Here is a 21,514-nt window from a genome sequence, read left to right on the forward strand (position 1 = left end):
GATGCGATTTACATCGAAGCTGCCGGCACCGAAGATCCGTGAGGGACGCGGATAAATTCGAGCCGAGGCCAAGATGATTACCCAGGATTGCGGCTCCTAAGCAAGTCGATCCAACCGGAAAGTGACTAGTTGCTACGGGCGAGCTTCCAAAACTGGGGCATTCGGGTCTGCTTAACCAAGGAAGTGACGATGCTGGCAACATGATGCGGCGGGGTTGGGCTCCCTGAAGAAGAGAATCATTGCAAGTGTAAAAAGTCGATCGTCCCGGCTCTCCTGCCCGGCCCTTCAGCCAGTACCGCACAGAATATGAGACCTGCAACCATTGTCATTGCGGCGTCAATAGGCGTATGCAACGCGCTCAGCCAGAAGGACTACACGCAGCATGTGAACCTTTTCATCGGAACAGAAGGTCCTGTCGCTGGAAGTGCGTACAGCGCTGGAAATGTCTTCCCTGGTGCAACACTTCCATTCGGTGCAGCAAAGGTCGGCATTGACACAACACGGTTCGCCCTTCCCGCACAATCCCAGTTCACTCCACGTCGTATTAACATTGGGATAAAAGATGGAACATTTCGTTCGCTGCCAACGGTGGATACACGCCTGACGGCAATGTGACCGCCATTACGATGCTTCACGAAAGTGGCACAGGCGGCGCTCCGACTTACGGCCTTATTCCCCAAATGCCACTTACTACTTTAGAGGGAGTCAATCTGCTGGACAATATAACATACATGCAGCCTCGCACAAGCCCAGATGAGGCTTCCGTAGGTTATTATAAAACCCAGTTGCAGAACGGCGTGAAAGCCGAGATGAGCTCGAGCATGCACGCGGGGATAATCAAATATACGTATCCATCTGAAGTTGAAGGAAAGCACATCCTAGTAGACCTCAGCCACTTCATTCCGAGCGCAGGCAAGAAAGAACAATGGTACAGCAATGGCGAGCTTGAGATCAGCGATGGTGGATCGCGGTACTCCGGGTACGGTGTATACAGAGAAGGCTGGGGTTGGGGTGGCGACTACCGCGTGTACTTCTGCGCCCGATTTGACACGACGCCTGTAGAAGCCCGGCTCTTCTCTGGGAAGGCGACAGATCCGTATTGGCCGAATACCACAGACGTCAGACCTGTTTTTACCAACGCGACGAGCATCCGCGGAGGCACTGTCGGCTATCAATATGCTGACCGAATTGGCGCATTATTCTCCTTTCCGCAGAACAGCTCAGTGGTAACTTCGAAAGTGGGTATATCATGGGTCTCCGAAGACAAGGCTTGCCAGTTTCTCGATGAGATACCACACTGGGACCTCCAGAAGGTTCACTCAGCCGCCAAAGACCAATGGAACTCCGAGGTCCTCTCCAAAATCGACGTGCATACAAGCAACCAGACACAACTGGAGATGTTCTACACGGCTATGTATCACTCGCACCTGATGCCCTCCGACCGAACAGGGGAGAATCCGTATTGGGAATCCGAAGAGCCCTATTATGATGACTTTTACACGCTTTGGGATACGTTCCGAACCCTTCATCCGCTTCTGACATTGATTGAACCTGAACGCCAATCCGACATCGTCAGAGCTATGATCGATATCTGGCGCCACGAACGCTTCATGCCTGAGGGTCGAAGCCACAATCACAACGGAAGAGTACAGGGCGGTTCGAATTCGGACAACGTCCTTGCCGACGCCTACGTGAAGGGACTCAAGGGTATCAACTGGGCTGATGGCTATGCCGCTATGAAAACCAATGCTGAGGTCCAACCGTACAACAACTTCGACTTTGAAGACCCTAGCGGGAGCACCAAGGAAGGCCGCGGCGGACTCCAGGACTGGAAAAAATACGGTTTCGTTACCCCGGATCGTGGACGGTGTCTCAGCAAAACCGTCGACTACGCATTGAATGACTTTTCACTGTCTCAGGTGGCGAGAGGTGAAGCTCCGGAAGATGTGGCCGTGTATCTTAATCGTTCGGCTGGCTGGCAGAGGACTTGGAGTCACAACACCACGTCATTGAACTTCACGGGCTTTCTGGCTCCAACGTACGGCAATGGTAGCATCAAGGCATATGACCCGCTGTCCTGCGGTGCCTGTGACTGGCAGTCTATCAGCTACGAAGGCGTGCCCTGGGAATACAGCTGGACAATACCGTTCGACATGGAGACTCTCATAACACTGATGGGTGGTCCGGAGATGGCCGAGAAAAGACTTGATACAATGTTTATTCCTGGCTTGACCCAATCAAACCAGGGCGGTAACAGCGCAGGCACTACGATATTCAATCCGGGCAATGGTTTGTTCTGCACATGGCAGGTGAACATCAGAACCAGGCTAACATCGTTCAGAACCGTCATTCATGACACCGTTCTTATATAATTACTGGCCGGGAAAGCAACACAAGTCTGCAAGACTTTCCCACGACCTCGTAGACCAGTACTACAACAACGGTCGCTCAGGTATACCGGGAAACGACGACGCAGGCGCGATGAGCAGTTGGCTCGTGTGGAACATGGTTGGATTATATCCCGTTGCGACTCAACCAGTGTATCTGATTCTTGCTCCACGATTCGAAAACACTACAGTGACACTCGGAAACAGCGGTGCTGTCCTTCGAATCCAAACGACAGGACTTGGGAGCGGACCCTACGTGCAGAGTCTGAAGGTAAATGGAATCCAATGGGACAAAAGCTGGTTGAGTCACGAAGATCTTGTGAGAGCCGATGGTAGTGACAGCTTGTTGGAGTTCGAGATGGGTGCAGAGCCCGTATCATGGGATTCTGGTGATGTAGCCCCTAGCCCTGGCCATGTAACGATACCATAGGTTTGAGTGGAAGCTGTTGATAGAGGTAGTCTCTAAGAGGAGTCGTTGTTACACGAGAGAGACTGCGTCTCGATTTTGTAAAAGGAGATGATGATTTCCGGACGCGACATTACACTAATACGAGCTGAGCGAGTGTGTGAGCAAGGTGAGAGGGGTCCGTCTGATCGCTCTTGTGATGAAAGGGTGATGTTCCCGTCTCTCTCACCCTCCCTCTCTCATTAGCTACAGCTTCTCTTACCTGCGCCCTCACATGTTTACACCGTTTAGGCTTAAAGTATGAACACACAGCACTTCTTCAGCCACGATCTCATTGTCCATGTCACAGTAGACCTCCGGTCCAAATTTACATCGTACGAAACACAGCACGCACAACAGCACCCTGCGCCAATATGCCGCGAACAACTGAATTGAGTAGCGTAAGCCGCTTCGTCGCTGCATACGACCTCTGCCCCGCCCTCGCCGCCCTCCCACCAGCTTCCGAACTGACCATCACGCCCCAAAACACCGTCCTTACAAAGTTCACGTCGATACATACACCCTCTCACCCTCATCCCCACCGCAGCAAGTCCATATCGGCCTCACGACCACCCCACGTCACGGGGTCGACCCCTCGTTGAAGATTTTCATCGGTAACAAGACTCATCACTGCTTATTCTCGAAGCTGTCGAGCTATTGCAACTCTTTGAAGGCTGTTGGAGAAAAAGCGGTAGGAGAGGATAGGATGTGAGAGGGCGTGGAGAGAGATGCGCAGGGGCGTGGTAAAGAGCTTTGCGTACTGGTATCTCTTGGTGGAGGAGGAGGGGATGAGATTGCTGGTGCTGGGGACAGTAAGGGGATATTTGCTTGAGGGGTTGAAGAAGGTTGGTCGAGGGGCGTATGAGAATGGGACAGAGGGCAGGAGCAAGAGGCGGACTGGGGAGATGGACTGGAGGATGACCAGGTGGAGCGTTTCAGGAGGAAGAGAAAGGTCGTGGACCATCGGGAGACTGGCGAAGATGAGGATGAGTTGGAGCGGGATGAAAGGGTGAGGCGAGCACACGCGTCCGGGAGATATCCGAGAGATGCGGCTCCTGGCAGTCGACCATTGAGCTATGAGCGTGCGGGCGGTACCTCAAGCGTCCTAACGGACAACAATGCACTATCTCCAGCAAGTCCAGACACCATCACGCATATATCCGTCCCGACAGCTACACTACAGGCTATGACTATGACGGCGATCCCATGAACTCCCCAGGGATCAAAACCACAGTCCCGAAATCCAGAGCTGTCAAGTACCTAACCATCGCCCTCGGCCTCAGCCACCCGACCATCACCGCAAGGCCCCTCGCAGTTCGCCTCACCAGCCACCCACAGTCCTTTGCCACAAGTCGACGAGTTTACAGGTTTCAAGGAGATGATGGACCTCGACACCACGCTGAGCACGGAGTACGCACTCCGGCTTGCGAGGACGGAGGTGCTCAAGGAGCAGCTGGAGAAGCACAGGGAGTCGATTAGAAGGGCCATGGTGGATGTGGTAGCTAGGGAAAGCGGATGATTTTTGAAATACGGGAGGCTGGATATTGGCTTGGAAAGGGCTGTACGAATACTTGCTTGGGGTATTGTCTATGGATGGATAGCATAGAAGGGGGCGCTGTCTGCTCACTCACATCACACACTTTCCTAACACCCATTGCTCCGACCGAGCTTCTGCTCCTCTTACTTCACTTAAAGCACTGCAATGTACCAGCTAGGGTATTCGCAAAAGCATTCGCTGCGTTCTGATAGCTACAAAAACTGACCAAAAGTCACGAAAACAAAAGAGATGGGTATATCAGCATATCCGACCCATTCCCATGGCTAAGACCCCATGAACTCCGCTTTGGTATGCCAATATCCGGCTGATGTCCATGCCGCCATAAGCACAAGCCACAAACGCCCTTGCCCTTCCAAACAGATGACAAATGAAACGACGCTCATAGAGCAGCCATGATAGTCTGAGGGTATTCTACGTCTCCGCCGCACCCTCCGCCTCCGCCTCCGCCATAATTTGCTCCCCCTCGTCTAACATATCCACAACCCTCTTCAAATTCGCCACCATGCTCTTCGCTTGCCCAACCAGCAGCAGCTTCTCCGCGTTCGCCGGCAAGCCCAGATACGTCGGGGGTTCGCGCTCAGGCAGGTCGTTGACCCATCCCATGAAGTCCTTCCAGCCGGTGGCGCTTGGCAGCTCCAAGCCCTGGCTCAGCTCCGTGTCGGGAACGATCTTGTAGTTGTCTTCAAAAGCGGCGGGCGTCAGGCACTGCTGAACGAGGGATGCGAGCGTGCGGAAGTCGGCTTCGTCGTCAATCTTGCCGCCGTACATCTCTGTGACGAGCGTGCGGATCATGTCCCAGGGGATCTTGTTGGGGGCAACATTGGAGCGGCCCTGGGCGACATTGTCGACCCAGGTGTCGACGATGAAGCTGCAGCATTCATACTGTAATAATGTTAGTAAGTGCTGGAATATCAGTCATTGAAGAACTTACATCGCTGTCGTTGAATTCCCAGAAGCCTTTCCATCCCAATGTAGGCGCATATCGCAGGCGCTCTTGCACGACTGCATGGAAGAAGCACAGTAAAAGATAGATGCGGGCCTTCTCAACTGGATGCTTGGTAGCCCTCTCCGATAGTGAAGCCAATGAGTCTTTCATGTTGGCGCGAATACCGGCCGGTTGCTCGTACGACAAGACACGGGAGGCGCGCAGTAGATTGACAGGAATCTTTGGACTGGACTCCATAGAAAGGAAGAGTCGGAAGTCGGGATTAGGCTTGAGAGCTTCGAGCTTTTTCTCAAGTGACTGGAGCCACTCAGTAGCCAGGTGCACGTTCTTGACAAGGACCCAGTCGCCTGTTGTAGCAGCGTTGGCGATAGCCTTGTCGGCAGTGGTAGCGCCTTCGTTAGAACCCATGGCAATATTAGAGCAAGTGACATGCTCCCTCTCAACCAGATTGTCAACCTTGTAGCTGGCATCGAAACCAGGGCTGGAGCTCAGTGCGATGGGCGTAGTCGCATTGACTTGCTTGACGATGTCACCCAAGTCGCCACTGGCATCCAGTAGACCCTTGCCAAAGACATCGGTAACGAAACGCTCAACCGCGGGAACGAAGCGATCAACTCGGAACAACTTGACTAGAACGAGTGCGCGCAGCTGCTGATCGTAGTTGTTGACATCTGCCGGCCAGGCTGGAGGCACATGGCGCTCTCCGAGTTCTTCGGCGAGGAAGGTCTCCCAAGTGACATCATCCACCTTGCCAAGCTCAGACTTGAAGACGGATACCTTGCCCGCACGGGCCATGACCTCGTTCATACGTTCAGGCTGACTGGAAAGATCGACGCCCTCCAGGTCTTCATCAAGAATGATATCAATCAAAGTCTTGTCCATCTTGTAGGGCGCTGCCTGTACGAGTAGCATCGCTAGTGTGACTCGATCCTTCTGAAGCAGGGAAAGCGACGTACGGCGGTACGTGTCGATGAATAGGTCGGTGACAATCCGGTTGATACGGTCAGCATGGGAGGTGAGGCTGGAGTTCTTGACGTTGCGTAGCACGGTTCCAAAGATCTGGGTAAAGTACTGCAGCGAGAACTGATAGAAGTGGTTGAGATGGTGCAGTTGCTCCAGAACCGCGAAGATGGCCGAGCACGAGCGAGCAACGACGGCGTATTCCTTGGTAATGTTTTCGACCTCTGTCATAACACCAGCAGTCTCCGAGACCTTGACTGAGATCTCTGCTGCCTCCTTCTTGAGAGTCTCCAAGGTCTCAATAACACGATCATCATCGAGGATATTTCCTTGGGATTCGTTGAGGGCCTGGAGCAGGCGCTTCTCAAGCTGTCGCAGATGAACAGCGAACTCGCCCTGCATCTTGATGAGGTTTGTCCGGCGCTCGTCCACATCCGGTCGCTCGGACTTGAGTACTTCGTTGAGAGTCTGTGTCTGCAAACTGCTCTGCGTGACTGTGAAGTTGACAAAGGTGGTACGACTGCAGATATCTGGGGCAAAGTTGGCTGAGGGATCGCGCGTAGACAGGTACACCTTAAACGAAGGCGAGAAGTCGATCTCTTGTTTGCCAAGCTGGATGAGCACACGACCTCCTGTCTTCTGGTACTCTTTATTGAGAACATGGTTGAGGATTGGGTCCAGATGTTCAGCGTCCTGGATCAGGATGGGGTTACCGAAACGCAGGGAGCTCTCGAGCTGCTTCGTGAATGAATCATCCAAGAAGCTGGTAACGGTGAGTCGGCGATCCTTGTTCTCGTTCTCCAAGAACTCCTGGGTCCGGCCAGAGGGATCGATGATGAGCGGGTACCTGTTGAAGCGCTTGAGAACAATGGCATTTTCGGTACATAGGTCGTCAACTGGTAGACTGTTGTGCTGCCACGTAAGCCTCTCATCAGGAGTGGACAGGTATTCGGTGATCGGGTTTGGAGTCTTGAAAGTGATACCCGAAAGTGATAGGTGATGCAGCCAGTCTTCCATCATGCCCTTCCTGTATTGCTGGTCGTAGTAGCCTCCGTAAGCGATGAAGGCTGCTGCAACAAGCACGTCGCCCACAATGGTATCGATCTGTGAGTCGAACGAGCGGCTGCTCGCCTCCCAGCGTGTGCGTTCCGACGAAAGACTGTCGAGCAACTTCAGACTGCGGTCGACCTTGGATTCCACCGTCTTCATCTCGGACTTGATAGCCTGGGTCTCGCTGATCAACGCAGCATATTCCGTCTTGTACTGAGCAATGCTGTCTTCCAACTTCTGAATCAGGGCTTGAGTCTCCTTCGCTTCGTCTTTCGTCACCTGAGCAGCTTCCTCCAATTGCTCCACCTCAGCACGCAGAGGTCCAACACGATCCAAAATATCCGAGTAGTGCACTTGAGCCTCCACCCATTTCACAAGCGGACCGCAAGCCTTTGAAGCGCGATTAACCTTCTCGAACGTGAAGTCCTCTTTGGATAGGTATTCGTTCATCATCTTCTTCCGGAGCGGAGCGGTCATCTGCCTCTCGTTGTCGAAGGTTACAATGTTGGCAATGAAGTCGTCTTTCCTCACAATGGCCACGATAGATTTCCAGTCAGAGACCTTGTTGCCGAGAAGCGTGCAAACAGCCTCTAAAGCAAGCTTGACACCCATAGGCGGGTTACCCATAGATCGGACTTCGGTAAGATGCTGCCTCTTGATGTTCTGCACAGCCTTCTGAGCCTCCAACACAGCCGGCTCGGCCGCAGCGAGGTCATTGTTCACCTCCTCTTGACGCCTCTGGATCTCAATATCCTCTTGAGCGAGTTTAGCCGAGACTTCGATAGAGCTCGACTTCTTCTGCTCTGCGACCCGCTGGTCAGCGACCATACGCTGCAGCTTGTCGTTAGCTTCAGCATCCTTCTTTTCTAATTGGGTCTTTTTCTGTGCTAGGCTTATGCGGAGCTCTTGAACTTGGTCGACGGTCTCGCGCAGCTTCTCGAGACCGACGTTGAGATGGCGCTGTTGTTCCTCGAGTTCTTCGCGTTTCTCGTTGTACAGCTTGACATACTGTGCCACGAAGTCCAAGAAATGGCGAGGGGTAAGATAGGTCTTCTTGTTCTGCTGCTTCTGCAGCTTGTTGTTGAAGCCGTGCAGAGAGTGGTGGACGTAGACCATGGCATTGACCACACTTTCGCGGTGCGAAGGAGGAAGCGAGAGACCACGGTAGGCAACGGGAATGCTGTCGGGTGCGTTGTAGTTGGCGCGATCTAAGTCTACAGACTGAGTGAGTTCGCTACCGACTTGGTAAAGGGCTTGGTCAGACCAATCACCCATCCAGTTGAGCACGCATCGATTAAACAAGGCAGGGCTAGTGGCAGCCTTAGACGAGAGACCTTCCTCGGGTGGGTTCATTGTAAACACCACATGCAGATTCTTGACAATCTGTCCAGTGAACCACTTGTAGAGTTCTTCTTGGGAGTCGAGGATGGTACCTTGGCGTTGCGCTCCCTCTTTAATGGCTGTCATCAAAGAGGCGTACTCATCGCCTTCAAAAAGACCAGGAACTTCAGCATTGGCGAGCAGAGTGTTCATGCGCTCGAGAAATCCAGAGTCCAACACGTTAGCTTCGTCCATAATGAAACAAATCTTTTCACCCTTGCAACCGCACCGACGAAGTACGTTTCGAAGATCTTCGTCAAAGTCTTCACCAGAATATTTGCCGTGGACCTTGATCTGGTAGACCTTGAGTCCGTTCATCCAGGCAACAAAGCGGGAAAGGGTAGTCTTTCCTGAACCGCTGACACCGATCAAGATCAGATGACCTTGGGGCTGTCGGAAAACACGGTCGATGCGGAGTACATGTTCAAGAACGTCGTTGAAGAGGATTAACGGCACATCAACCTCTTCTTCACAAAAGGTCTTCAGACGTGCTTTGACAAAATCACGCAGCTGATCCCGCTCAACAGGGACGTAATTCTTGGACAGCCAGTTGGAGTACAGGATGGGTCCACGGAGTGCCTTGTCTTCATCAATGGTTGGGAAGTGCTCCATTGCCACGCGGTGAACGCATTCTTCCGTCCATTTGCGTTCGTCCTCGGCGATTAGACGATCCTGGAACAGCCGGAGAGCTTCGTGCGCCCAGATCCTGACGAGACCTTCAACAGACAAGGTTTCAAGCGGACGCAGGGCTTCGTATATACCTTTGACCCACCGTGTCAGTTCACGAGGTGAGTAGATGTAGTGCGGCTGGATATCGGGGGTAAAGCGCTTTTGGGATTCGGAGTACAGTTGCACCATGGCTTTCGTTAGGGCCTCTGAGTATCCGCGAAGGGTGGGAATGATCTTCAATACCGCGCTGTTGAAAGTGCCATAGATCTGGAGTAAGGATAGCTCGCCAGGGTAGTCGACCATAATAAGCGGCGCATGGCGGAGGAACCGTAGTCCCATAGGCGTACGGCCGGCATCCGTAGGCGGGTTACAAGCTCCAACGAATTGAATGCGATCCAGAGTGACCCATGTTTTGTCGGATGTTCGCCAGAAGCCGTTTTGCTCCACGAGCTGCCTAAGGAAAGATATGGCTCGTTGAGTACCATACTTGTCGGGTGCTGGCAAGTTAATCTCGTCGCAGAAGATGATGAGCCATCGGCCAACCTGAGTTGGTGAGAGCTGCACTCCGTTAAGCGTCTTCTTGTATTCACAGTGCTGCTCGAATGTTTTAACGAGGAGATCTGGAGTGGTGGCACTGGAAAAGTTGAGACCGACAGTTTCCATGTTGGGTAGCTTGCGCAGTGCGCTAAACAGAGTCATAGTTTTACCGGAACCTGGTGGACCACAAAGAAGGAGTGGCTTATGCTCGGCAAGCCACGAGTACAGCACATCTTCATGGCGCACAGTGTCGAGAGTTGGGATAACCACGTCGTTCTGTGTGACGGAATGTGTGTTGATCTCCATGGTCGGCACCTGGTTCTGCCACATATCCCAGTCCGACTTGTCAGGCTTGACATCAAAGTCAATGAGGGATGTCGACTCGTTCAGCGACGGGAGTTCAACATCTGTGAGGCCGGCAACAAGATCGCCGAACTGTTTGCGTTCGGACAGAGGGCAATCACCCACAAGAGCCCAGACCAATGCGAGAAGCAACTTCTTTGATATATAAACTTCCATCTTCTCGTCCTCCAGCGGAAAGTCCTGATGCTGTACGTTGTATTCGAGAACGTTGCGACAAGCCTTGTTGAGTAGCGAGAAGAGAGTATTGAGAGCGCGGATCTCAGTGTACTCCATGATATGCTTGAATTTCTTTGCCATACTGAGTGCCTTCTCGATAAATTTGTCCTGGGTCAGCTTGATGAGGAGGAAGTCGGCGATCAAACTTTGCGTGGCGAGGGTCTTCTGGGACATCTGGCCCGGTGCCACCGAGTCGTCTTCGATGTCGTCGAAAGGAACCGTCTTGAGATTCTCGGTGTAGTTCTTGATCATCATCTCGACTTCAACGGTGTCGTCGCTGAACCATACCATACCGCAACGGGACACGGTAGCCAGTGTCGCGTACTTCAGTGTCTCGACCTCAAACATGATACGAACATTTGGAGGAAGATTGAGACGCTCGCCGTTCGGAAGAGTAAGAAGCTTGTTGTCGTCGAGGACAGAGTTCAGATTCTCGACCCATTCAGGGTCGACGTCGCCATCGAAAACGATCCAATGACGTTTCGTGTCTTCACCACGAAGGTTGTCTACAATCTTGCGAAGAATGCTCGTGAAAAGTCCATCGGTCCACTCGCGAGTGGTACTGTCCATGACTCCGTAAAGGTCTTCCTTGGACATGACCTTGGGGTCGATGACGTGGCACACTCCTTCGACACCTTCCACGGTCTGCAGGGCGGCAAGCAAAGTCTTCCAGGCTGCAGATTTACCAGAGCCGGAAGAACCAACCATCATGACACCGTGATGTAGGTTTTGAATCTGGTACAGCTGGATAATCTTGGTCATCCAAGCATCGCTAACAACGAACTTGGACTCTTCGGCCGACTTGCGGATGGCGTCTTGGAGTTTGTCGAGAGGCGCAGGGACGTATTCAACATCTGGGAAAGACTCTCCCTCGATGGCCTTCATTATCTCGACATCGGAGGCAATCAGCTTTGGTGCCATAGTCTCGCGCAGACTCTGGATGATGATCTGAGGCTCCATGACAGCCTCATCGGCTTCCTTGGTATCTATTACTGCGATGCGAGCTCGCTTCAGACCACCAGAACTAACAAGCACACTCTTCAGTGCACGCAGACCGAAGTCGTAGTGTGCTTGCTTGGATAATTTGCCGGAGCACTTGTCAAAGAAGGGAACGACTTGCTTTGATAGTTCTTTGGCTTGGGAAAATCCCTGCGAGTAAAGCATGACCTCAGAAATGAGCTCCTTGTCCGGCTTAGACATGGCAACACTTCGGAAAAGCTTTTTCAAGTTGTCTGGCAAGTTCGATCGTCCAGCATATCCAGGGTTCATCGTGATGAATATGCCAGTGTTGAGATTGACCCGAAGCTGGCGACCGATCAGGTCAATCTGTGCTTTTTCGTCTTCAGCACCTGTGCGCAAACCAAGCTGAATGTTTTGAATCTGCTGGGAGACGGCTGACAAAATACGCTCTTCCAGACGATTGAATTCATCGAAACATCCCCAGGCGCCGACCTGGCAGATACCTAGGAAGATACGACCCATAGCTTGGAAGTCGAAAGTATCGTCACAACAGAAGACGAGGGTGAAGCGGCCGAGCTGCACACCCAAAGCCTTAACTGACTCTGTCTTTCCGGTACCTGCGGGCCCATATGGAGAACCACCGAGACGCTGGCACAAGGCTTGTGTAAGGGTGAGGAAACAGCGGTCAGTCAGTGGAGTGCGGACGAGGCGTTCCGCCACACCAAGGTATTCGTACCCATAGTCTAAGACCGCATTCGCCATCTTAATCTTCATCCGCTTCAGCAAGTCGTCGTTCGGCTCATACATGTAGCGCATAGTGAGCAGCCATAAGTGGTGGGTAGGCGAGCTTGCTCCGACCTTCTGAAGCTTGTCAATCAGGTCTCGCTGGTGGACGAATTCAGTGATGAGGTGTTCGCATTTCCTTCGCTGGATGGGCTCAAGGTCGCCGAGCACGGATGTTGCAAGAAGCTTCAGGATGTTGACTTGCTTCTCGTACAGTTGCGGCAATGACGTACCCTCTTCAACAAGAGACTTTTCGACGGCGTGTGACCAGGCGATTTGTGTCCCAAGAACCACGACTTGGGCAGGGTATTTGTTGAGATACTCCTCAAAAGCTACAGGGTCCATAGCATCGGGTGCCATCAATTGTTCAAACTCCTGGTAGGCTTCGAATGAGAGTTCTGCAAGAGTCGTTTTCATACTCATCTCCAAGGCACCGAGCCACTCGTTGATGCGTGGAGTCTTGATCAAGTTGACTTCTTTTCGCATCATTACCTCTTCCCCCTCCTTTGAGGTGAAGCCAGTGATGACGCCATCCTCGTCCGTGATGAGACCGGATATCCCTGCGAACATCTTCCTAAGGTGTTTGGCAATACGCAGTGTGTCGTTGCTGTTCCCGATGATCTCAAGAAGGTCTTCGTCACCAACGAAGTAGAAACGAGGGAAGGATACACGCTCTCGCTCAAGGTACTCTCCCAGGGCTTTCTGAATTTTGTTGAGAAGTTCCGCGAGGCGTTCAAGCGACTTCTGCACTCCCGAGATGTTCAGTACATCGAGAACGAAAGGCTGGCGGACTACCTTCTTCATAACAGACAGGAACTCCGAGTTGATGTTCTGGAATCGTGAAGATTCCATCGGCAACAAATGCTTGATGTCGGCGTTACCAGTGAACACACCCTCGAGATACACCCATTGGCGTTGTACATCAATCCAGACATCAAAGAGAACGTGCACACGGTTTAGCTTGTCCTCCCACGCTGATGCATCTTCTTCGAACTCTTTGTAGTACGGAGAATGCCTCATGGCCTGCAGAGAGTTGAGGTTCTCGCTGCACTTGGCGAAGAGATCGTCCCAGCCACGGATGAGGCGGCACTTGTTCTGGTAGTTTACGAGCTCCAAACCGTAACCTTGCCAGGTCTCGCGGACTTGCTTCAGGAACTCCTCGAGCGCCATCTCACCCTGAGCTTGGGTAATAACATCACGAATGATCTTTTCGCTAGGGCCCAGCTTGAGGTCCCAGACGTCACCTAAGGTCATGGAGATTGCTGAGTATCGCTTGGAGGGTTTGAGATTTTTGAAGATGCGCGCCCAGTGTCGTTCCCGCACAGCATCAGATCGCAGATCACTGAGAATGGTGTTCTCCTTGAGAAGCTGCTTCAAAGTGCCCTGTACGTACTCGAACGCCTGATACTGCCGCATTCGGCTCGGCATGTCTTTAGTCATCTTAAGCAGGTTGTCTAGGTTCTGGCGTAATTTACGTGGTTGAATGCTGTTCCAGAGTGTTTCGCGAAGGGTATCGATGCTCTCCCAGATCGTGGCAAGGGACGCCCACACAGACTTGAAGTCTTGAACTTCTTCAAGCACAGCCGTGAGAGCTGTCTCGCCGGATTTCGAAAGGTTGAGCGCATCTTTCGCCTTGGATATGTTCTCTGACTCGGTGCGCAGTTGATTCAATTTCCGGTCGAAGGTTTCGAGAGTTTGCGAAGCCTCTGAGGGGCGAATGTTGCCGGCAACCGGCTTTTGCTCACTCCACTCAGCAATGATGTCGGCAATCTTCTGGTTCACGACCTTGTCCTCTGCCTCGATCTTGCCTCTAAGAGCATCTCGCTGGTCGTTGGCGATCTTCGACTTGCGCTCCAGAACATCAGTGAGCATCTGCCACTCATGGTCGATTTGATCCATATGTAGCCAATCGACGGGTGTCTGGTAACGTTGACGGACAAGAGTGGAATTCCCCTGTCGGAAGACGTCGATCTCGGGTTCCCATTCCAGGACCTTTCGCTTGGACTGTTCAACAACAGTGATAAAAGAGACAGCCTGGGCAGTGGAGGAAGCCTCCAAGGTCTGCATTTCCAAGTCTTTGCGCGCTTTCTCGATCTGCGCAAATACCTCAACCATACGCTGCCCAAGTCTTCCAGCAAACTTGACGAGAATCTCTTGCTGCCACTGGTCGTATTTGGCACTGACTTTGTTCTGTACCTGCTCGTAGTCCACGGTAACATACCCAAAGTGGCGGCTGATGTCGGAAGTGTCGAATGTGTCGCGAGTCTTCCGGATTTCCTGAAGTAGCTGGAGCCAGCGTGAAAGGTCTTCGCCCAGGATCTCGTAGACATGATCAGACTGCAGATCCCACAGAGACTGGAATTGTAACCACTCGTCGACATAAGAGGAAATGTCATGGAGCTTGCCCTCTACCGCACCGTACACCTGCATCAGTGCATCAGTGCATAGGCTGGCCAGGTTGGAGAACTGATTGCTGGATGCGTTCTCTGCAGCCTCCACTCGCATCTCGTACCGCGAGGCTTTGATCTTCTGCAGAGTACATATGACCGCAAGCCATTGCTGAAGCTGTTCTAGCCAGCTGGCACGAGCATATTCGACAGGAGGGTTCAGGTAAATCACCTGGTTGCGCATGGTGATTTCCAGCGTCAAGCGAGAAAGGCTGGGCTTCTCTTCGGTATTCTGCACGGTCGCGGGTTGGCTGATGGGTCGTCGATCTTCCTCTTGGTCAACATTGGTGAAAACCTCGATCCATTGCGCGATGGCGCGGTTCAGTCGGATCAACAGAATAGCCTCGATACGAGAGTTCATTGCGGCTACCCATGATCCCAGATTGGCGTAGTTCTCGAGATTCAGCTGGTCAACCGATCTTTGGACGATTTCCAAATGCTGGCGGAAAGCATCCGCATTGTACGGGCACGTCTCCAAGTCCTTCAACGCCTTCTGGACAGTCGCATTTATGGTCACAAGAGTGGCGACTTTGGTCTGCAACAGTGAAGTGGAGGCAGCGAATTCGCGGACGAATTGAACGTGCTTACTCTCTGTTCGTACGCTGCCAGGCGCACCATTCGAGAATGCTGGCTGCCGGATATGAAGGTCGTAAGCATGGACGAAAGACTCCCATTTAAGAGGAACACCCTTTCCGACGAGCCCTTGCACATCATTCAAGTATCCATTGAGCAGCAGAGCAACACCGGTCAGCTCGACGACAGACTGGATTGTCTGGGTGTATGTTCGCACGCTCTCCATCAAGCTGACAGCATAGGGATACACTCGCTTGGCTTCTTTCGAAATGTTGTTGATACCGTGGGGCACCTGGTAGCCTCGCCATGTCAGGTTCCGAACTTCTTTGAAGAGCGCAATTACTTGGGCATTGAAGTTGACATGTAGCTCAAGGATGTTACCAGCCGCACGGTTTCGATTAACGATGAACAGACGCCCCGAGATTGACAACTTCTGGCGCGCAACAGACTGTATCCACGATTCGAAAATCGGCCGAGTGTCAAGCTTCTTTTTGAACATACTGCTCTCGGCCTGCAGCTTTTGCCCTTCGGCATGCAACGCCCACTCCTTCCCTAGGATGTCTTCCACTTTGCCCATGTAATTTTCCAGTTGCGTCTCGATTTGTCGTGCCCATATCACCGCGCCTGACACGGGAGGGAAATCGCGGAGCTGAGCCATAGCGTGCGCCTCGGAGTTTCCGTATTGTCGCTTGAAACGCTCGTGAAGGGCCGAGATGTCTTGCTTGACATTCTCGATGAGTTGCGTCTGATACTCAGAGATAGCTCCTCGAATCTTTGGGCGCACAAACAGCGGGTTGAACTTGGAGAAGACGCGGAACATCTCGTTAGCTGTCTTTGCCGTACCAAGACGATCCCGAAGTCTGGCGATGATGGAGTTTTCGACACGCGAAGTCCGCTCATTGTACTTCTGCTCAGCCTGCTCAAAGAGGCGAGTGCCTTCTGGCTCGACATCAAGCACGTCTACATCTTTCAATGCGTCGTATGCTTTCTCTACTTCTTTCACAGCATCAACATCGCCCATTTCTTCGACGATCACGGCCTGATTGCTCTCTGCGCCATCAGACAATGATGCGAGCGAGGTCTGCGATCCGAGAACAGTTACGATCGTGCGCTGTAACTGTTCATGGTTCTTTCGGAAAGTAGAGACATATCGTATTCGCTCCTCCGTAGGTTGGTGACGATCAGTGAATTTGATCGGGATGAACTTCTCATTCCTTCGTCTAGTAACCTCACGAGCAACTTTGGTAAATTCTTTGACATTCTCGTCCCAGGCATGCCAGATGCTGTCTGCTACCTCCATGACAGACTGAAATTCAGGATAGTCCATAGCCATCAGTTCCTTGCCCCTAAGCAGATCATGCAGAACCTTGTCGAGATCCGCGGAAATAGCCTCCACGAGAGGCAAGGCGCGTTCCACTGGGTACGGACAGATGCGGAGCTTCTTGTTTATGTGGCCAAAGATCTGCTGGATTGCTTCTTGGACTTTCTGTAACGACGTGGCCGAAAGAAGCTCTCCAATCGGAAATTCGCGCATGAGCTGGTTATACTTTATGACCTTGTCATGGGTCTCTTTCAAACCAGTGTCTGCGCTGAAGCTGACGGTCGCTTGGAAGCGCTTCGCATTCTTAAGGACGTCCAGCGTTAATTTGACACCAGGGCTTCTGAGCTGAGCTTCGATATCGTCGAGCCTGTTTTCCATTGAGATCCAGAAATTGATCTCTTGTGTGGCTGTGCCGGTTGACACTTTTCGGTCAGTCTTGGTGATTGTTTGAATCGACCTGATCCATCCGTTGACTGTGGATTGCAAGCCATTCAAGAACGCACTGTCCGTCACGATGGCCGCGGGCAGATAGTCCGGTGATGGCGTCTTTTTCTCAGCCTCTGCTGATTCCACCGCAGCCTTGATCATAGGGTGCAGCGGGAGTAGCAGTTGCGGAATCTCTACGTTATCTCCCAGGTTACTCAGAGTCAAGTCTAGCTCGCGAAACTTCCTCTGCGCTGCCGGGATTCCAGATCTAGATTCATTGTCGCCCTTCAAAGACGTCCCTGCCAAGCTCTGCTGGCCTTTGGTAAATGTATTAAAGTAGGGTTGAACCGAATTATGTAGGATCGAACGTATGAACTCATAAGGAGAGGAATCTTTCGATGAAGTGGTGTTGAACGCAGCAAAGCCAGGCAGCGTCGTGATCTGCACTTGCTCGGTAATGGGTATCGCAGGGTCTATGGGTATCGGTCGCTTAGAAATGACAACGAACGCCGCACACGTGGGAGAATCTACAAGTTCGGAAGAAAGAGTGTAGAGAAAGTGTTGGGTGGCACCTGTAGCAGCAGTTAGTGGAGACACCCAGAGTACTGGGCAGGGAGGTGCCAACCATTCGTGCCATCGAGTCCGTCGATACGAGCCTCATCCAGCCTGTCTTTGACCAGATAAATAACCTGTTGCGACTCAAGCGCGAAACGAGTGCAGCGCTGCAAGGTATCATCGATCCTGGATTCGGAGAGCAGACTGCCCGGCGCGTGAAGGTCCGCACTTGAAGCACCGAGGTTGACTTCGAGGACCTTCTCGACATAGTCGACAATAATCTGGGGGTCGATCGCGGGTGGTGCTGGGCTCGGCGAGCGTATGCTACCGTTGGCGGCCCCTGGAGCCAGCGGCGACTCCATATCGTTGTTCAGGTGTAGTTTCGGGAAAGAGACATGTGTCTCGCCGCTTCCTGGGTGGCGGGGAAAGGAGAGGTGGCGCGGAGTATTAGGTATGTCGGTAAAGGAGAGTGCACGCAGCCCAGAGTCGATTACTGTTGGACGTGTGCTTGCGAGACAGACGAAAGTTGGGAAGACGCGACGGGTCCGTGCGAGGACGCGGAGGACCGAACAACGCACGCCGCGACAGGGGTTTGGTCAGATATGGGCGTGATTGGCGTTTCGATCGCGAAAACAAATCCGACCTTCTAGAAAGATCCCGTTGCGTTGGCAGAAATGAAGAAAACATAGCGTCAAAAACCTGTCTCGAGTGGCCGCTTCACGCATGTTTTGTTTATCTCACCTGTTGACGCGCCGGGGTCCCCGCAAATGCGCGACGGGAAAGCGCGACCAACCTCAACGCTACTTCTCACGTGACTGCTACTGCATGAACCATCCTATCCCGGCCAATAATCGTGTCTCATGTATGTAGGGCGGGGCATTTGAACAATGTGTAACTGTATGACGACTACCTAACACTCCCTCTACCTCGGTCCTCCAGTTCGACTTCTGCATCGTCGTTGCTATTCCTCAATCCATCCCCGTCTGCCTCTCGGTGTCTCGCCATGATAGGGCTCGATAACCTGACGCCATGTCCACCGCCTACTCTGCTTCTGAACTTTCCAAATACGCCGTCTATCCACCCTGCAGCGGTCGTGAGAACAGCCCAGAGTTTCTCTTGTCTTTCGTCCAAACTTCTCGCAACTTGAGGATTCTCATGCGCCTCGACCTTGAACTGATACTTTAGACAATCTTTGACGGTGACGAGTCCGGTAAGGCGCCCACGGTATTCAATAAGTATGACACGTGGGCCCATCTTCTTGAAGAGCTCCATGACTGTTTCAAGAGGGAGACGAGGATGGACAGAGAGAGGCGTAGGATCGATGAACTTCGAGAGGTCGACTTGGAGCTGACCGGACGTGGCAGACATGGTATCGAAGGATGCAGACGGCACTGCGGAGGGTGGAGTACGGGTGCCGCTGGTATTCGGAGTGATGAAGGTGCAGCGTGCGTGACCGGGGGCCATTTGATCTTTCTTAGCCCTGTCGATGGCATACCGCAGCTCTGTCCGGCCGATGTATCCGACTAGAGTCTTTGACTGTACGTCTTCCACGATCGGATACCCTTGGTATTGGTTCTCATTGGTTATACGCTCCAACGCTCGTAGTTCAAGACCAGTCGCAGGCAAAGACACGACGTGGGATGCCATGACCTGTGATACGGGTACACCAAACGTGTGCTCCTCCTTGTTGTCCAGGAATGGGTATCCGTTCAGATAGATCATTCGGTCTGCAATGCCACCATGTCCGAATCGCTCGCTCACGGCCTTCGTAACTCCAACTACAACCATGGTGGGCAGTATGTAGGTCAGTGCGCCAGTGATCTCGAACATGATGACCACAGTCGACACAGTGATGTGCATGATGCCACTCAACGCGGCTCCAGCACCAAGAAAGGCATAAGTGCCAGGTGTTATGCAGGGTACATCCGGCTGGCAAGCAGAGAAGAACGCCGAGTCTGGGAACGACTCGTGCAGGAACTGAACGAAGATGCCGACCATTCTGCCAAAGGATGCTCCAATGGCCATGGAAGGCACGAATATGCCTGCGGGCACCTTGCATCCGAACGAGATGATGACGAGAAGTGTTCGAAGTACAGTGGCAATGCCGAGCGACAACATCATGCGCCAGCGGTTATCAGACCTCGGCGTCGTTAGCTAGAATGATAGAAGCGGCCAAGGATACTCACTCGCAAAGCTCATCATAATCATGGTCGCCTTCGCATTCCTGGAAAAGGATCTCCATGCTTTCTGTCATGTCGATGCGGAGGAACATGTTTGGATAGCAGATAATGGCTGTGAGAACGGCCAAAACCACCGCTTCTGTAATCTGCCAGTTGCCAAGATACTTCTTTCGAAATACCTGTACTCTCAGATTCCATTTCATGACGAAGGCGCCGTACAGACCACCAAAGGCTCCGATGATCAAGTAAAATAAGATTTCGAAGAAATGCCAAGTTCGATCATATTTTACCTGGAACATGACGAGCTGGCCTGTCCGGAAAGGGTTCATCGCCGCAAGAACAGCTGTCGCGACCAAGGCGCAGAAGTAGCTTCTCCAGAGCGTTTTAAGCGGAAAGTAATTAGACATCTCCTCTAGCGAGAAGAGTACGCCGCCTATCGGGCTACCGAATGCGACAGCTACGCCCGCTGCAGCACTTGCACTGAGAATTTCGCGTGTCTTGGCCGCGTTTCGTCGGTATTTGTCGAAGAATCGCGATATGACATTGCCTGTGCAAACGGCATAGTGCACGCTTGGGCCTTCCTTTCCTACGGAGAGGCCGGACGCAATAGCCAGTGGCAGACCAATCGACTTGATCAACAACGTCCACGCGCCTAAGAAACCCTTCATGACGAAGCCAGCGATGATGCATTTGATCTCGGATATGCCCGATCCTGCGGCATACGGCGCGAAGCTCTTGACCAGCGTAGCAGCTGTAAGGGAGAACAGCGCCGCGAAGAGTACGTAGAGAACGTAGTTGACGGGCCCAAAGCCACTCCATCGCTTCCATTCGGGACACCCTGTTGCACATCAGCTACTATACCCAGCAATCTTTTCTTGATGCAACCGTACCACTCTCGGCGCCCCAGCAGCAGAAGTTCTCGTTCAAGTAGAAAGCCGTCTCGCAGTGTCCCAGCTTGATATCGGCCAGCCATTCCGTGATGATATTTAGGGAGGCTGCGATAAGCCCAATCGCGGCGCCGACGAGCGTGACCACGATCCAAGCCTGGCATGCGTCGTAAGTCTCGTACAGGCGCCTCCTCCATCCTCTGGTGCCTCTTCCACCCAGCCTGACACTATAGCTATCGCGCTGTTTCCGCCTGGCTTTGCGCCGCAGCTGTTCACGCGCAGCATCTTGTACCCAGTCTATCGTCGTGAAATCCTCGTACCGTTTTATTTTCGCTATCTCTTCGACAATCGCATGAGTTGCGGTTGCTTCCTGTGTGGCCGCGGGATCATCTTCGGGGTCTGGCGGGAGCGATTGCGAGGTCGGACGGCGGCGGAGGGACGGGGCGAACGAGGAGGAGCGATTTAATGCAGCCCGGGATCGTGATCGCGAAGCTGACGGGCGATTCATCGCATGGCCGGAACAGCGATGTGGTGGTAGCCAATGTTTCTTCTGAGCTGCCTGGAAGCTCCAGTGCTCAACGTTGCCAGCCGCAGAGGTGCACGCGCCACAGCTGTAAGGAAGACGCGTGGCGCAGCAACCAGCGCACTCCAACTTCCCAATCCTCTGCCACGACAGTCACAACACGAATACACAATCAAACAACCAACTCCAGTAGGCCTCGGTGCATTGTGCCTTCTTGTCGGCGCAGGACATCTTGGGGATGCAGTTGAGCTTAGTGCTGATCCATTATGCGTCTTCTGATCTTTCCTACATTCCTGTGAGGCAAAAGCATACATTCAAGCGTCCCACCTTTCCTAAGGGCATCTAACG

At 52.7% G+C, this 21,514-nt stretch overlaps 3 protein-coding genes across 3 annotated transcripts; 1 reads left to right on the plus strand and 2 right to left on the minus strand.

Annotated features, from left to right (window-relative positions):
- Positions 1 to 306: 306 nt before the first annotated feature.
- CC84DRAFT_1235649 (alpha-1,2-mannosidase family protein-like protein) lies at positions 307 to 2,817 on the plus strand (the record flags this gene model as incomplete). Its single annotated transcript, XM_018183855.1, has 3 exons — positions 307 to 503; positions 563 to 2,289; positions 2,342 to 2,817. 3 exons carry the CDS (start codon positions 307 to 309, stop codon positions 2,815 to 2,817), a joined length of 2,400 nt encoding a protein of 799 aa, XP_018040151.1.
- Positions 2,818 to 4,546: 1,729 nt separating this feature from the next.
- CC84DRAFT_1111444 (uncharacterized protein) lies at positions 4,547 to 18,102 on the minus strand. The gene is made up of 3 exons (XM_018175279.1): positions 17,647 to 18,102; positions 5,322 to 17,593; positions 4,547 to 5,272 (listed from the first exon to the last, which is right to left on the minus strand). Exons 1-3 carry the CDS (start codon positions 17,936 to 17,938, stop codon positions 4,802 to 4,804), a joined length of 13,035 nt encoding a protein of 4,344 aa, XP_018040152.1. The 5' UTR covers positions 17,939 to 18,102; the 3' UTR covers positions 4,547 to 4,801.
- Positions 18,103 to 18,448: 346 nt separating this feature from the next.
- Positions 18,449 to 21,385, minus strand: CC84DRAFT_1111447 (chloride channel protein). The gene is made up of 3 exons (XM_018175280.1): positions 20,647 to 21,385; positions 19,763 to 20,594; positions 18,449 to 19,716 (listed from the first exon to the last, which is right to left on the minus strand). The coding sequence occupies exons 1-3, from the start codon at positions 21,149 to 21,151 to the stop codon at positions 18,483 to 18,485; spliced, it is 2,571 nt and encodes an 856-aa protein (XP_018040153.1). The 5' UTR covers positions 21,152 to 21,385; the 3' UTR covers positions 18,449 to 18,482.
- Between the last annotated feature and the right edge of the window lie 129 nt (positions 21,386 to 21,514).

The sequence above is a fragment of the Paraphaeosphaeria sporulosa genome (assembly GCF_001642045.1).
Source record: "Paraphaeosphaeria sporulosa strain AP3s5-JAC2a unplaced genomic scaffold CC84scaffold_2, whole genome shotgun sequence".
NCBI lineage: Eukaryota > Fungi > Ascomycota > Dothideomycetes > Pleosporales > Didymosphaeriaceae > Paraphaeosphaeria > Paraphaeosphaeria sporulosa.

Bases quoted from the DNA above. Each gene is read 5' to 3' on its own strand.
- CC84DRAFT_1111447 (XM_018175280.1), bottom strand. From the start codon at position 21,151: ATGAATCGCCCGTCAGCTTCGCGATCACGATCCCGGGCTGCATTAAAT. The intron at 20,595-20,646 runs GTACGGTTGCAT...GATGTGCAACAG, and splicing joins CTGCTGGGGCGCCGAGAGTG to GGTGTCCCGAATGGAAGCGA. The intron at 19,717-19,762 runs GTGAGTATCCTT...AACGACGCCGAG, and splicing joins GATTATGATGAGCTTTGCGA to GTCTGATAACCGCTGGCGCA.
- CC84DRAFT_1111444 (XM_018175279.1), bottom strand. From the start codon at position 17,938: ATGGAGTCGCCGCTGGCTCCAGGGGCCGCCAACGGTAGCATACGCTCG. The intron at 17,594-17,646 runs GTTGGCACCTCC...CTGCTGCTACAG, and splicing joins CGGACTCGATGGCACGAATG to GTGCCACCCAACACTTTCTC. The intron at 5,273-5,321 runs GTAAGTTCTTCA...ACATTATTACAG, and splicing joins GGGAATTCAACGACAGCGAT to TATGAATGCTGCAGCTTCAT.